Raw genomic sequence first — 17,297 nt, forward strand, 5'->3', positions numbered from 1 at the left:
CCAAGATAACATCTCACAGGTGGCAACAAGGACTCAGGAGTAGGGATGTTAACAATTAATTGATGAGCGATTACTTGTTGATTAAGAAATTAATTGATTAAATTAAATTAAATTAGACACAATTAATTGAACATTTTCACATGGGTAGTTAACATCATTATAACAGTGTAGTGGCAGGAAAGAGCAATTCACCTGGAAATACTGTGTGGTCATAATACGCCTAGAACAACTTACTTTTGAACAACTTAATAAAAAAAAAAAAAAAAAAAAAGTTGAAATGTGACCCATTAGAAGTCAACATTAGGAAGATTAGAGGATAAATGTTTAGGGTGTTTTTACTGTTCTCTAATGTAAAAATGGGTCACATTGGACCCTCGACATTATTTAAGGGTTAAATAATGTGTTCCTTACACATTTGTTATGGTGACATTTAGGTTCTCAGGAAAAATCACTGCTTATCAATGAATCGTTAATCGATCGATAAGGTCAATCAACTGTCGATTAATGAATTAATTGCTCATTTGCATCCCTACTCAGCAGTGATGTCACTGCCTGATCTCTGCATGAAGACTTCACTGGCTGTGGCAGCCACACAACATACATGTGTAGGTGTGTATGAGTGACTGCATGTAAATGTGACACTATTTGTATTTGTATATGTGTGTGTGTGTGTGTGTGTGTGTGTGTGTGTCTGTGTTGGTTTGTGTGTGCCTGCATGGTCTCATGCCAGAAGCTGAATAGCCAGGGCTCAGGGCAACAACAGCTTTGGTGCTCCACGGGAGCATCCTGGCCCAGTGACTGGCTCCTGGTTGGAGCTCTGCTCCCCTCTGCTGTCCCTGGGAGAGCGAGGGAATTAAGGCTGGACGGGAAGTCGGGGAGAAAGGTGACAATTTGGCAAAGGCGAGCAACCAGATTTAGATTAACTGCAGAAGAGGACTGGCATCCACACAACACAAATGTCTAAGCAGCTGCTCAGTGTTTTGAGTTTGTGTGTGTGTGTTGGGTGGGTGTGTGCATCATGATGGGTGGTTGCTGACAAGTGCAATTCAGCTGCTTTAAACATATCCAATGTTTTCCAAGGGGACTGAAAATTCCCCTTGGAACATTCTTCTTATATTTAAGAAGAACATGTTTAAATGCATGTTGGACCAAAAGCAATTCAGATTAGCATTTTTACAGTTTATACAACAGCAAAAACTACCACAAAAGTAACAAAAAGTAAAGTAAAGAAATAAAAATAGTTAAGAATCATTCAAATATATATGTATATATGTATATGTATGTATATATATATATATATATATATATATATATATATATATATATATATATATATATAGTTATATATATATATACATACATATATATGATGTTTGTTTTCTTTTTTTTAATCTTGTGAACTGGACCTTGAGTCTGTTAATAATAAAAGCAATCAATCAATCAATCAATCAATCAATATATACATAATTTTCTTTTTTAGATGATTTGTGATTTGTGAAAATCTAATTCTGTGTTTCAATTTGGAGCTTCTGGAGCAATTTCCAGTAAAAAAACACTGGATGACCTTTATGCTTGGCTTGTTAGCACCCATGGAGCGACCAGGCCTTGGGGGTGGGAGATAATTTTAGCAGCTTAATCAGCAAAATGGGTTATAACCTTCAGCAGCTCTGCTTGTTGGGAACAGTACAAAGTAGGATACACGTCCTGCCCTGCACATTAGTCAGACAGTCAGTGTGGCCAGGGATGAGTCAAAGTGGGGCGCAACATCATCCCAACAGTACAGCGCAGTGTGATCCATACCTGGCCTGCTACCTGCACAGTCAGTGGGACTTCCAGCACTTTTGTATCACTGTCGAAAAACTTCCTGGCATCCTTAGGTAAAGACGGCCTGGAAGATGGAGTTAGACGAGCAGAGACAGTGAGAGGACACAGCATCTGTTTGTTTTTCTGACACCAAAATGCAGAAAGAAACAAACAAATAACAAAGGTTGGTATTATTAACGTACGTCCCATCGTGGAGTGTACGAGTTGTAAATGAATGACATAGATCAAAACAGAAATGTCAACAATTCATTCATTGCGTTGAAACCCAACAACACCATGTCGACGGTGTTCAAAGACTCACTTTAGTCCAAAAACAAAATTAACACAATGTACATGCACATCTGCTTTGGTTGTTTTGTTGTACAAAGATTGAGTTGTTTTTTGTAATTACTGTATGGTTTATTTTTTGCACTGTTTTTTAGTGCTGCAACAATGTAGTTTCCCAATTTGGGATCTATCTATCTATCTATCTATCTATCTATCTATCTATCTATCTATCTATCTATCTATCTATCTATCTATCTATCTATCTATCTATCTATCTATCTATCTATCTATCTATCTATCTATCTATCTATCCATCCATCCATCCATCCATCCATCCATCCATCCATCCATCCATCCATCTAATTAGCCAAAACATCCGCCATGGTCTCATTGCTGGGAGCTGCATTCATATATAGCCTAGTCCGGGTTGCATTTAACATGGTGAGAGCAAATACTGGGGTAGCTCCTCGGGTAGCTCTCGGGGTAACTCATGTAACAATCATGTGAAATATACACTGCGTTTCCAAAAAAGGACTGTCAGTATGGAGTGGTAAAGGGATGAGATTTTAATCGTGGGTGAACTATGCCTTCGACATGATCAATCGCGGGTCTGTTTTTTTCTTTCTAGATCAAAACAAAACGTCCTGAATTGCGGCCCCGGAGAGACGGCGCTTTCCTTTAACCTACGGCTGTGGGCTCGGTGCAGAGGAAAGCAACGGGGAGAGGAGGAGAGTGCGCCTCCACACTACTGTAGGTTGTAGCCATGGTGATGAGAGACGTAAGTAAGACTCAAAGAGGTCCACTACTCATGCTTATGTAAAAACTCCCATTACCTCTACATTACAAATACGCGCACAAATGCACAGGCACAAGCGAGCTTCATTAGCATGAAAACTGCCGGTCAAATGTCAAATTCAGCCATTGGCACGCATTGAACTCCCGCCTCTCACTTTTTTTTCCCCCCTCTTTACGTTCTATGTTTTTTATTTTTCATTCCTCTCTTTCCCCTCCTCTGTTTCCCTGCCATCAGCTGTCTTCTCCGTCTCTACGCTCCTAATGCTAGTTGAAAGCTTGAGAGCTAATGCCGTAAATGTCAGTGGTTTTAAGGCTCTCCAGATGTCAGCCTGTTTTATTTATTTATCTATTTCCCTCTTTTTTTTTTTTTTTTTCCCAAAAAAGCGCTAAAAACCGAGCCAGGGACAAATCTGTCAGGTTTGTGGACAGGTTCCATAATGGATGCAACCACTTCCCCTCCCGCCCCAAAAAGAAAAACTACAGTGCACTGACTTGATGCAAGCAAGTGAGCAAGCAGTTCCTGTCCAACATAAATTTACAAAGGCGACTAATTAAAAAAAATGTCTTCCTCCATAGCTTGACCAATGAGCACAGATGGGGTATTTAAGGAAGCACTTGTTTTCCTGCCTGCAAATAGCATCGCTGCTGGTGAGTGACTCTTGAATTAGCTTGGCAGGCCAGAGTGGAAAAGCATGGTGGGATGTCGCCAGGCCCATATGCTCGGGAGAATTTCGCCGATGGACGGGGCTTCAGATTTGTCGGCGCCCCGTGCAGATTTACTTGTGTTCCTCTTCCCCGCCTGTCCTCTCTGTGGCCAGATTATCCTCAACCTCATCCAAAACCAATTCTATTCCATAGTCTTTAATGATACTTCTGAGATTAGTGGAGGACGCAGGGATGAAGAGAGGAAGAGTCGGTTAAACTTTGTGGTGCCGTTACGAGAGCAGCAGCAGCAGCAGCAGCAGCAGCAGCAGCAGCAGCAGCAGCAGCACAAAAGGCTGCCTGTGCTGTCCCTCCATCACCCTAAAAAACCTGGAGAGTCAGAAAAATCTCACAGAGTTTCTATAACTCATGAGAGCGGTGCAAAATATCAAAGAAGATTTAGATTATGTAAGAGAATGTTTTGAAAAAATTATGATTTAGCAAAAATGACACCCTTCCTTTTACCTGTTGGGAAAAAAAGCATGACGTGACGTGCGTTTGGAAACGCCTTTCTTTTCAGTATGGACTCCTGCTTAGATTTCACATCACCATTAAAAAGAGTGATTATGAAAAGGATTACAATACAGCTTAAGGATTAGGGACTTCTCACTATGGGGGGAGGGATAGGTCCGAAAATATGGGTAAATGACACAGAGGGGAAGAAATCCTAGAAACTAGGTTGGACAGACAATTAATACGTATATTTTTTTTTCACTCCCTTGCAACTCGATGACGTCACTGACGTTGCCCGGTGCTGGTGTGAGCAGCGAACCAGCGGCCAGAGTTCCGGGCAGAGCTGTTTGCCGTAATCTGCAGCAAATCATCCTTGTAATCTCCCTTTTACCAGCCGGAAACGTCGGGGTTGAACATGCTGCCTCGCTCTCTGGAGATTACGCGTCCATTCATTCAAGTCCTTCGCATTCTAATGACCCTGCTGATCTCGTTACCGTGTTAAAATCTACCCGACGCGGGACGCATTTTACCCGGTGACAAGCGTTTGATGGAGCGCGTATTTTGCAAGCCAGGTGCCACAACTGTTTCCCTGTACCTCGGCCATCAACGCCGCCTTCAGGATCATTTGAAACTTTCCCTTTTGTGTGGCTGACGGCTGCTGTTCTTGAAAGAAGCTGATGAGGTTTTTAGCAACATCTTACATTTTGACCCATTTCTACACGCCAACCTTTTCCCAATGTGGTTGCTCTTTATACTCCAGTTATGATTACCATGGTAACTGAATCTCAAAAACAGCAGAAGATGGAAAAAAAAAAAAAAAAAGAAAATGCTGGTATGGGTCACGACAATTGCTTGCACTGAACAACATCGGCAGCCGTAAATGACTTACATTGAATTCCAAACTTAAGTTGGTGGAATAGACAAGCCTAAGGACGACGGGTTTGGACAATATACTTGGGATCCATTGAGAGCCTGTATGTGAACACATGGAAGGCGGGCAACTGAAAACATTCTGCGGTTTTCTGCTGAGCAAAATGGAGGAAGGAGAACTCTTCTCAGTTATTTTTAGCTTTCAAATTGCAGACTGTGAATCTCAGGGGTGAGGCTACACTGCAAGATAAGAGTTGAGGTTAGAAACATCAGTCACATTTCTAATAGCCGAGTCGCTTTTTAGCAATTAACATGATGCAACAGCCGCAGGCACAGGGGCATTGTGGCGTACGTGCTTGCTGCACCTGTTCGCACAATTATTGTTGCCGTTGACCCTTGCAGTGGTAAAAGTTACACTTATCTGTCTTAAAATGGAAGGCCTCCCTTTTTTTTCCCAAAAGTTAAAATTAGCCACCGCTATTCAACATGGCCTGCTACCTAGCAACACATAACCTGCGGAGGTTAAGCAGGTTTACTAATCACCGTTCACAGATCAGCGCTTGTCTTCAACTTCCCTGTGCGACCAACTTATCCCAGACTCGACGAATCCAAGTTCACTTCCTGTGGCTGTCACGGCAGAGCGCCAGTGCCACCGCCGCCGGCGCCGGCGCCGCCGCCGAGTGTCATGAGAAAGGGTTTGACGCGGCCTGAGCGGCAACGCGCTGGATACGTATGAGAAATATGTGGGCTGGATGGTGACAAATAAAAAGTGGAGGAAGACAGGCAGAGAGGGATGAAGGAGAAGGAAGTCGCTGAAGGATGTGGGCAGCGCGAGCACAATCCCTCGGAAAGCCGGAGGAAGCGAGAATGTGCGCACGCTATCCGGAAAAACCCGGCAGAGGGGGGAGGCAGCAAGGCGCAAACACCTGTATGAAGAATGGAACTGTGAGTCATTTCACCAGCCAGATATAACAGTGTCTGAGTGTGTGTGTGTTTGAGAGACAGTGAGTGAATGCTGTGCTGCTAATGAGGATTTGGAAATCCAATCACAGACTCCGGCTGGGGAAGCTTTGGCAGTGGCGCTTTAAATGACATACTGCCACTGCGTGAAACAAAAGCAAGCAAAGGATAAAGAAAAAAAAAAAGGAAAAAAAATCAGGAGACTCGAAGACGAGCTCCAACCATGATAGATATGATGCACAACTTGCTCATATTCTCCAAATGTATTCCATCCAAAAGAAGACTCGCGTGAATTTCCTGTGTGTGTGGCGGGAGGCGTTATGTTCGGCCCCGCGGAGCAACTGGATGATAATTCAAGTCTTATTTACGAGAGCCTTGGCCGCGTTACTACACGCAGGCAATTAAAAATCACTGCCTCCGACTGGCAATGACTCGTACTTCCATCACTTCTAATTTCATCAATTCTTCCAGGGGGAATCCCTGAAATCCCCATTGTTTTTTCTTTTAAACCAAAATGGGTATTTCCAAACTATTGACAGACTTCTCAGAACTCTCTGTTGGATGGACGGTATCCTCGGCGATGCACCACACATTTAAAAAAAAACCCAGCACACAAGCATTTTCACCTCTTCCATGACTATGTTGTTGAGCCAAGTAGCGCCACTCTGTTCCCTCATCCAGACTAGGATGAAAGCGTTCAATTGGCCGAGTCAGATTCCACTGCTTAACACGTCCACAGTTAGCGCATTCTAGTTACATTTGGCTGTATTAAATGTTGTTTCAGGTTATTTTCCTTTTTCAGGCAGCTTTTCTAACGGCAGAACAGATAAAGAGCAGAAGCCACAGAGAATGAAAAGAGAGAGAGAGTTAGAGGGAGAGAGAGCGAGAGAGAGAGAGGGAGAGAGAGAGAGAGAGAGAGAGGCATAGTTAAGCTTCTGAGGTGAGAAAGGCCAAGAAAGGAGGGAGGCACGAGTGTGCGAGAGAGAGAAAGAGTGGGAGAAGACAACACACAAGTGAAGGCAGAGATGGAAAGTATGATTGATGATGAGCGAGGAGGGGGCGGTGGATGAAGCCGTGCTGGTGAAAGCGGTGCACCATCTTGGCAGCAGCAGCAGCAGCAGCAGCAGCAGCAGCAGCAGCAGCAGCAGCAGCAGCAGCAGCAGTAGCAGCAGCAGTAGCAGTGCGAGTAATGCCACTCTTTAATCCTGGCATTAAACCTCTGCTGATTCACTAAGGCAGATTACAAACCTTTTCCCACTTTAACCTCAGACCCTTGCTGAATGATGACCAGCGCACGGCCCCCGAATCGTCGTGGAAATCCTCCCAGATCTTGCCCCACTTCCCTCCCCCCAAATACATCCAGTCATATCCGCCGTTCAACACAGCGGCCTTGCTGCTAGACCGTGCAGGGAAATGGAAAAAAACCAAAACAAACTGAAAGGAATACGAAACAAGGAGTGGTGGGTAGAAGGATGTGAGCGCCCACGCTGAGTTTTTAAATACTTCACGCCTCTCATGTTTGCCCCGGGGGTCCCCCTGTCCGCTCTCCTGGCATCCGAGCCGCAGTTCAAGTCCTGCCTCTCCCATCTAAATATAGCGGCCGTGCTGCTGCTGCTGCTGCTGTTGCGGCTGTGGCAAGAATTAGCATGTCCTCCAAAGTCATTAGGAGCCATTATCGTCGCACTTGGAGCGCAGGTGCGTCGACACAACTCTAACATCACCCGCTGGGCACCGATGGCCGACTGATTGTCGCCTCTGTGGTTTATTGCAGCTGATGCCTCAACAAAAACAAGCAAGGCGCTGCTGTTCTTTTTGCTCAAGCGCTCGCAGTTTCATATATTTGCTTTGCTCATTTGTTTTTTTTTTGTTTTTTTTAATTTAGTCTAAATCTAAATTGGTATAACCTGGATTCAGAGCATGACTTTCAAATGACTTTTTATCGTGCTGTTCACACTAGATGAAGATTCATTTATGTTGGGAGTTTTCATTAGGGCTCTACAAGTGTATCTTAAATTAAAAAAAACAAACTGCTGCAGCACAGATGAGTCCAGAGTGGAATCTGATGCTGAGACAAGCACAACTCACTCTCACTCACTCAGCGCACACACCCCAAGTCTCCTCTGGAGTGAAAAAGTGTGCGCAGCTTTGATCAAAGGTTGATCAAATCCTAACAAGCTTACAGTTTAAAACAAGATTATGCATGCTCCAGCGATCCCATTATCATTTTGCATCCTCTGCGTGCCCGCACTCACCTCGGCAAGAACTTGAGCTGGACGTTGAAGCTGGAGCGGGCCTGGATGAAGCCCATCTTAGGCAGGATCTCCATGTGCTTTCTCATTTCCGGGCACACCTCGAAGGTCAGCTTCAAGGCCGTGCTGGCCCTGTCGGGGGGGGGGGGAAGTGTGGCCAGATTAGCAAAGCACTGACAGCCAATTCCTTCTTTTCTCAGTGTAAAACTGCTATCTGTCTCCATTATAATCATCAAAACGGAACGCCTGCCTCTTCACATTGGTTCAAAGACAACCAAACTTTGCTGGAGCAATCCACATCGCAACCATGCTCAAGACCATTGACACATCTAAATATATCTGATCACATTATATGGTATCTGACATATATTTGGCAAGAAAGAAAGATGTGATTGACAATGTTGGAGGCAGCACAACCGGAGCATTCTGTAATTCAACGAAAATCGAATTATTCGCGGTCGGCAATGAGTTTGAACCTATCCCAGCAACCGTAGGGCACAATCAAATATATATTGCAGGTGTTCTCCCCAGTGGACATCAAAGGGCAAACCTTCACCCGCAGGGCATGGGGAAGGACAGGGAGAGGAAATTTCCTTGAGCGACACCTACACAAATTGCCTTGTACCAAAGCAACTTGCCCGAAGTCCGAGTCTTTTTTTTATTTCGCTGACCCAATTTCCAGGCACTCCAACAGATGGTTGTGCCCGTGGCCACAAGCTTCAGTAATAGCTGAGGGTGCTGATATAAATGGCTCATTGTCACCTCGGGAATTCTGCGGCACATCCAGCCACAGGCTGACACTCGCACAGGTCTTCAGAGCGGCGCAGCGGAGAAACAATTGGACAAAAACGGCGTCTTCCGTGACACAAAGGCTGGCGAGCGGCGCCAGGCAGGCCTCTGGCCAAACAGACAGAGGGCTACCTTGGCTTTTTTTTTTTTTTTTTTTTTTCATTTTATAGTGTCAAATGACGCGACCTGTTTGAAACAGTGAGGTCAACCAGATGGCTGTTTCCCCAAAGGCACAGAGTCTCTCTCAGGGAGAGACAGCTGGAGGAAGAGGGCGGAGCGGGGCAGCGGGGGGGCATTAAGCGCCACTATCTTCAATCAGGCCGAAAGATAACCTTCAAATCACCCGCAGGGGAATATTCATGGAGACATTATCATTTTGGCTGATTAGGTATTTAAATGAACTGGGACAGTTAACTGAGTCTGACATTTTTACTAGCACCTTGTGGCCAGTTTATTTGCAAAGCACTTGGTGATCATTCAAATGGGAGGTAATAAAGGAGCCACATGAATCACAGGGTAAGGAAAGTTGTGCTTCTTTTCAAGCACTTAAAATACAATTGCTCATTGTTGGATTTGTTACGTTACCGTGTTTTTCTCTTACGGTCTTTAAGGTACTTGTGATTTACAGTGTTTCAACTACTTCGACAACAACTATCTGTCCATGTCCATCATGATCGTATGTTCTCAACCTTATTCATTTTGGCAGATCCACTATCTTGCACCACACGCGTGCAAATAAGTCGTGCACACACATACAGTAAGACACTTCACCGTGGAATATTTAGAAGTGTCAAAAAATCAGTAAGCTTATTGCAAACAATGGTGATGTTTGCAATGAGCAGTCCATATTTTTTCATGTTGCAATTGATCTCATGTCTTTCTCTTACCGGCTGCGTACAAACCACAAGGCTCAACACAGATGGTGTCCCTTATATCCACAATATATCACCTCTGCTTTGTGTAAATATAAATGCTTATTATTGGCGAAAGAAAAATGACAGTTATTGTTTATCGGCTATTGACTTTATGTCATTGACGTAATGAAAAATGTTTTTTCTTTCCACTTCCCGCAATGGATCTTTTGAAATGTCACACGCTGAACCTTTAACAGACACCTATAAGCACTACCTTACAGTCGCACGAGTATCATGTTTGTGTGTTTTTTTTGCCACAGTAATGACATTTTGCACCAATAAAAACAGAAGTAGCTTGTAAATAGTGAGTATAGCAACAACAACAAAACAACAAGTTTTTGATGCTTGCAGTAACTATCGACAAAAACAGTTGCAGTTCTGCCAAGATAGGCTGGGCCTACAGCTGAGTCTCTGCCCTCTGTGTAAAGGGTCCGGTGGCAGTGCTTCGGCCACTCCTCAACATAACTTCAAAAGTCTCGAGGGATAAAGAAAGTTTGAGGCAACTATTTCCATATTGGACCCCCCCCCCCCCGCCGCTCCCCCCACCCCCCACCTAAAATATGTAACTTGTAAACAACCAGATGGAAGAGCATTTTTTTTTGGATTGCATAAATAACAAGCCTGCATTGAGGAGACCAAATGACACAGCAGGCACATCAGACAACCGCAATGTAAAGTAGCAATGTTAAAAAAAATAGTGGAATGAGAGGAGGTGAGGACAGGATGCTCCACTCTGGGTGTGTGTGTGTGTGTGTGTGTGTGTGTGTGTGTGTGTATTTTTATGGCCTGAGTTTTGCCAGCAATGCTGAAATTCCCAGCAGGTGCCACAGGAAGAGGTTTTGAAATAAACAAGAAAATAAATAATAAAATAAAATGTTATTCTGTACTAGTTGCAGAATATTTCCATCACTGGCTGGTCCGCACAGGTTCAACACAGGATTGAAAAGAAAGCCCAAAAAACAAATATAATAAAAAAACCAAAATATATATATAATAATATTAATAATACAATAATAATATACATAATATATAAAAATAAAAAATAACTTTTCTTTCGATTAGTAGGAGTAATATTGAAAGTCTTGGCACACAGACAAAGGAGATGTATTCAATTGTGTTTTGCTCTTCTCTTTCTCTCTCTTTTTTTTTTTTTCTTAAAAACAGAAGCAGAACCTGTCACATTCTACAGGGGACTTGTGGATATCTACTCATGGAATCAAAAGGAAAAGTGACAAATTGTGTGACGAGAGTGGCAGCGCCGTTATTGTCCCCCGCCGGTGCTATTTTGTGCTCAAGTGACTGTCTCGGAGGCAGGGTGACATATTGCACAGTTTGCCGCTGCATTAACATTTCCATAAAGCCTCCCTCCCCTCGCCGCCGTTCACGCTGACGCTGTCGTCGGCATGTCGTCGCATGTGCTGGTGTGCCAGCGCACCAGATGGCAGCTGTCACAAATCCCGCCCACCTCCCCAACCTCCCGTCCCCACGCATGCACTTCCTCCTCCGCACAATGCGTCGCGATGACTGGCTATAGGTGGTGCCGGACTGCACGTATGCGCCCTCTTCCCGCTTTTTATCTCCTGCCATAGATCGTCTCATTCTCGTCTGCGTGTGATTCATAATGTATCACATCTATAATCATAAAGGATTTGCTTTGGTGCTCCGTGCTGTTGTATGAAGGAGGCTGACAAAGAGGATTGTGGCGATGTGAGCTTAACCTCTAGTTCCTTACATTATCCCTTTGTCTAGGAACATTTATCAGCTAATACATCCCTGTTTTATTATATCCGAACGCTCTGTGCTCTCGTGAGGGCGGGGAGTTTTAATAGTGGGTTGACTGAGGAGTAAGCTGCTCCTCTCAAATTTTGAGGGATTTCCGTGAAATGCTTTTCTGTGGAAATGCTCTTCTGGGACCGGCAACAACATTTTCGACTGTTTGACTGTATCAATCTCATACAGTTGTGGTACAGCTACTGTGTGACGCCGTAATCTCAACATGGGATGTGTTGCACGAAACTGCTCACTGCTGTTTCGCAGCAAAAGTGTCCACACTTTAACAATTGCAAACTGGAAACATTTTTGACCAATTCTTAAAGCATTTGATTTTTATTACCAATTGTACTGAAGAATTAACATTTTTTTATTTTATTTATTGGAAAGTTCAGAATTTTAATCGGCCAATTATAATCGTTTTTTAACAACTGATTTTTATTCTATCGGGTTTTAACTATTTTATATTTATCTGTTCTTCTGTGTAAAGTGTCTTTGGGGACTCTAGACGCACTCTACAAATAAAATGTATTATTATTATTACCACACAGCAGAACTTGGCTCACTAAGTGACAAAGCTTCTCAAAATCCTTGGACTATTGGACAAAAAGTGCAACAAACGTCAATAAACTGTTGCAGGCAAAACAACAAGACTTTGAAAGTGCTTGAGTGTATGCATGCATGCACTACATTTCCTGGTTCTGACACCTGCGGAAAAAGTTAATCACAAAGACATCTGTGTGAAAGCCTTTAATGAGGCAACTTACAACCCAGCAAGGGATAAAAAGTTGACTTGAGTGATTAAAGGAGCAGAGGGATTGTTCAGATGCTTCGCACACCATTGAGACACTGCTAATTCTGTTAAATACCCACATAATTATTTTCAGCATTATAACTTACTTTAAGCTTTTAAGACCTGACTATCAAGTGAGATAAATGCTTCAAGTAAATTCTAATAATCTGTGATGACAAGAGGGAGTCTCAAAGCTCAGGTGGTGAGGATTTCTGCATCAAGACCTTGTTTTAGGCCAACAACAAAGACATCAGCTATCTTGCAGACCCACCTGCTTTGGATGGCAATGGAGTCTTGATAGAGGCAGTCATACAAGCAGATCTTCAGGTCAACAGTGGGCTTTACGACCCACACTGGGATACTCACTGCGTCAGCTATCACCCGAACAGGGATCTGAGGGCAAAAACATTCCCCTCATTATTAAAAGACAACTTGCCAATGAAATTGAAGAAATTGAACATGTCTTACTGGCTTGCAGGCTGCATCAGAGAACTTTATATGGAAGTTGAGTTTTGCCTCTCCTGGAATGGTCGGAGTGAAAACAATGTCGAGTTTGATGCTTTCAAAGGGTCCAATCTCACCTGATCGGACCTGGAGGAGTGAATTCCAAACAGCCAAAGGTTTCTCGTTTTCTTCTGATCTTTTGTTTTAAACAGACTTCATTAAAATAGTTTCAAAATTGTTTTTATGGTCATAAAAGATTTCCTTCACAGTATCCAAATAAATGTTGAAATAGCCATAAAATCACAAAACTCAAACAATATAATAATAATAATGGATTATATTATTTTTTACTTTATCCTGCCAAACCATTTTCATTCATGCAGGGGAAATATCTCGCATATGCAACTTGACACAAATATCATACAACTGTGAAACCATGCATCCATTGTCTTGTGAGATGACACTGGGGTGGTGAGGATCATTACAGAAAAGGGAGGTCATTCATTCAGCAATGGCCTCAGTCCTGTGGAAGTACAGTGGATGGATGGACAACCTGCCATTTCTCACATGGAATTCGACTGCACAGTGGTAAAGTACCAGTCAAAATAAGCATGCAATAAATGTGGATGTGAAAAAAATGATGCACCATTAGCCCCCCACCAGAGAGACATAATGAACCCTGAGCGGCTCCACAACATGGCCAAAGGAAATACACAGAACGAATGCTCTCCAGCTGACACGTGCACAGTCTTCTAAAATGATGAGTATTTTGCATAGTTTGGTGCAAAACGGCATCATTTAATTAGCTCGTTTTGCGAAAGTGATCCAGTTGCAAATGTGGCATTATAGCACCAACAGTTTTCAAATCGCAATAGAAGTGAAGTTAAGTTAAGATGCCTTCTTTGGAGCAGCAGCCACTACATCTACTGACCAGCAGAGTTCTGTCTTCTTATCTGGATCCCCAGGATTATAAAACTGTGGCCTATTTCCACACAGCCTTTGTTTATTTATGATGACGGTCGGCAGTCAAGTTGCATCCAAAACGTACCTTTCCGAGATGTATGTCACCAGAGTCTATGTAGCTCTGTGGTGGATCTGCTGGGCCCTTGAGATCAGATTCCAGAATTGAAGCTGAGGACTCTGTAACCATATTCACAAACATAATGCCAATACTGTCAATTTCATGGGTTCAAAGGTTCAAAAAGTTAAGACTTTTGATCTCCCAAAAACAACACTCCTCCAAGTCAGCTACAACCTTTTACTGTATCAGCATGTAAATATCATTCTTTTCAGGACACCACATTTGATATCAGTCTACTCCTGAAAATACAATTGATGTCATATATGTGACAACTATTAGACACTGTGTGCAGCCTAAAGCTTTGACCAACATAACTGTCTTTTCCAGAAAACTGCGGGTAAAATGAAACAGACAGGACAGATTTTTTCTTTCCAAAGCCAGCAGAGCACAGTCACAAGACTGAGCAGCTTATCAGAACATCAGCGAGGAAAAGTGCTGAGTGCCGTGATGAAGACTCCAGATCTGAGGGAGCATTAAAGAGAGGATGCGTCCTTGTCCCTCAGCTGTGAGAACAAGGTGAACCTAAAGCTCTGCATGAGTGTGCGCTACCCCAGTTTTATTCTCACGATGACCAAATATCCTCACAGCAATGAGACGAACCAACAGTGAGACTTTACATCCAGTGTTCAGGTTTTATAAGACAACACTGCACAAAGCACAAGTTGGAAATGTCTCTGTTTTCTGAAAAGAGGTTGATAAGAAGTCAAGGATGCATGTTTCTCATTTCTCGGAAGTCCACACATATTATTATTATTGTTAGAAAGTGATCTCTAAAGGTGCTGATGCGATTTCCAGTTGCAGATCAGACTCAAATCTAGCATTAAAAATGTGGTATGTTAACATATCAAACTGTACTTGATATTTCTTGCTGTGGCTCCTCGGAGGATTCCTGATTGTCTTTTTCTGGTTGGAGCTCTTCGGGAACCACGGGAGCAGAGCTATTCTGGTCAGGGCTTACACCATCGCTGCTTTTCTCCTGTCAGTCAGCAACACACAGATCAGATTGGCTCTATTCATAAATGATCATGCATATTTTATCAGTAAATGTCAGAAACCCTCAGTTCATCCAAATTGTCTGGCTGACCTGGATTTCTGTCGTGGAGTGTTGTGATGGCATCTGGACCTGGCTAGTTTCTGCACTGAGACCCTCAGAGGTGTCCAGGCTGAAATGGGTGGCCAGCGCCCCCTTGTTGGTCAAGGTGATGGTCCGTGAAATAGTCTGGCCCACCACGTGCAAGCCGAAGTCAACGAGCTGGCTGTCAACCCCCAGCTTGTTTGGAGGTCAAATTCAAAAAACAAGAATTAGCATCAGCATCAGCAGAGAAACCCATGTCGCACCTGCAGACATATTTATGCAAAAGGAAAGACTCATTATTCAGACAAAATCAAGAGCAGCTTGGAGGTTATCGCCATAACGTTGTGGTGACCTTGTAGAAACTCACTCACATCGCATTTCTTGATGGTGCATCTGAGTGGCACAGCGAACGGTCCCACTGCTGATGCAAATCTGACTTCTCCCTCCAGGTCCTCGTTGATCTGCAGTCATTGAGTGACAGAAAGAAGTTTTGCATTAGAGGAAAAAAAAAGTCTTCCAGAGATTTTCAGAATAAATACAGACGTGATTCCAAAAGCACCAAGAAAAGACAACAGGTGGAGTGTTGAGCCTCGACAGCAGAACGTAAAGCTGAAGTAATGAAAGATTTAAGCATGTTGCAGGATCAATGGAAGATTTAAGCATGTTGCAGGATCAATGGAGTAAATAATTGATGGCTATAAAGAATTTAACTAAGTTAAAGGGCCCAATGTGGAGCACAGGGGCTCTATTAATAAGCATTTTCATTAAGCAAATGTGAGATAGAGAATGATGTGATTTTACAAACCTTGGGTTGAAAAACAGTTTGCATCTCACAGGACATTCCAGTCGATAAAAAACCCGGGGGCTCGAAGCTGAAAGACAAATCCTAATGAGCCACAACAGAAGATGCAACACTTGACAATTATGGAGGAGTGAACAAGCAGTAAATGACATCATGTGAAGGGATTTGTGAAGAAATGTTTGTCTTTGCATTATTGTCTCATGGCCAACAGGCAACAAGACTTTGTGTCTCTGTGTGGTTTTCAAGACCAAACACAGCAGAACGGAAAACCTCCCGAGAGGCGTACGGATAAGATGAAGGCAGAGGTCAAAGGTCAACCTGACGCTCTGCTCGCTCCGTCGGAAAACAAGTAGAACAGAACTGCTCGACACCACAAACCTCAGCGGAAACCAAAAGTTTCTTCTTTCCAGACAAGAAAACTAACAGGAGAACCAGGAGCGCTCTCACTGAGAAACGTGCATCCACCAGCACATGTTCGCACCGACTCCTTCGCTGCCCCGAGGAAACTTCCAACCAGCCGCACTTTCACAGTGGCGCGGAGAGGATCGATAGATGCGAGTGCAGTGGGCAGCCAGCCAGGGATGCACGGAGGATTCTCCGGTTGAACAAAAAGTCAAATATGCAACTATGAGCCTAATTAGGCAGTAGTTATGGGAACAGACCGTGAAGTCCTGGTTCCAAGCCAGAGCATGTAAAACAAAATAAATAAATACAAATCTGTCATGTTTTTTTTGGGAGGTTTCCTGTGGCCAGTCTGCATGTTGGAAATTCAAGCCAATCAATGGTTTCCAAGAATTAAAAAATAATGCAATGCCTTTGTAATAAAAAAACAAAAAAAGAATTTAAGAAATATCTCATTTTCAGCATTTACCTGTTGCTACCACATTTTTGACAAAATGTTTCACAAAGTAAGTAAAATATACCAATAACAGCAGCATGCAATTATTTTGTGCGTTAGTAACTATTTAATATTCCTACCACTACTACTTGTAATAACCACACCATGCATTTATATGTTTAGATTTAACCACATGCATTAATAGTAAGTAAGTAAGTAAGTAAGTAAGTAAGTCATAAAATAGCTGTATTTCCTCCATTTCTTCAGTTTTTTAAGAGTCATTTCTATAAAGAGCTAAATACTGTGGGGCTTCACGACCCGTACCATATTTACTTCATAGATATTCGTGTAACTCCTGCTTTGTCTATAATATTAATGCTGCAAAACTTTAGACTGGCACCCTCATAAATCAGCACGTCCTGTTAGCAGGTGTGCCAGAGTCACCTTCAGGTTTGGTCTGGGCAAGTAGTTTGGAGTTGTGGCTCCAGCTGTCCAATGAAGATGGTGGTCCAGCTCACCACTGTGATCTGGAAGAGTTTGAAAGGATCCAACCTGGCTTTCGCCGCAGCTGCCAGCGATCACCACCAAGGTCACGTTGCCCCAACGCCACATTGTTCTCGTTTGGCTAATTAACTTCCTCAGTGGTACCATCTTCTCCTAGCTTGGAGACA

The 17,297-nt window shown here is 43.1% G+C and overlaps 1 protein-coding gene across 1 annotated transcript in view; it reads right to left on the minus strand.

Moving 5' to 3' along the window:
* Positions 1 to 17,297, minus strand: part of cfap74 (cilia and flagella associated protein 74) — a 38,775-nt gene that overhangs the window by 9,142 nt on the left and 12,336 nt on the right. The window contains exons 16-24 of the mRNA XM_076026031.1: positions 15,792 to 15,858; positions 15,358 to 15,447; positions 14,996 to 15,181; positions 14,767 to 14,887; positions 13,879 to 13,970; positions 12,855 to 12,977; positions 12,658 to 12,779; positions 8,124 to 8,252; positions 1,801 to 1,888 (exon numbers count right to left, since the gene is read on the minus strand). Of these exons, the coding sequence (XP_075882146.1) occupies positions 1,801 to 1,888; positions 8,124 to 8,252; positions 12,658 to 12,779; positions 12,855 to 12,977; positions 13,879 to 13,970; positions 14,767 to 14,887; positions 14,996 to 15,181; positions 15,358 to 15,447; positions 15,792 to 15,858 (1,018 nt within the window). The remainder of the gene's footprint in view (positions 1 to 1,800; positions 1,889 to 8,123; positions 8,253 to 12,657; positions 12,780 to 12,854; positions 12,978 to 13,878; positions 13,971 to 14,766; positions 14,888 to 14,995; positions 15,182 to 15,357; positions 15,448 to 15,791; positions 15,859 to 17,297) is intronic.

This window comes from Nelusetta ayraudi, unplaced genomic scaffold (genome assembly GCF_046127955.1).
Source record: "Nelusetta ayraudi isolate G7.1 ecotype Tasmania unplaced genomic scaffold, CSIRO-AGI_Nayr_v1 ptg000019l, whole genome shotgun sequence".
NCBI classification, from domain to species: Eukaryota; Metazoa; Chordata; class Actinopteri; order Tetraodontiformes; family Monacanthidae; genus Nelusetta; species Nelusetta ayraudi.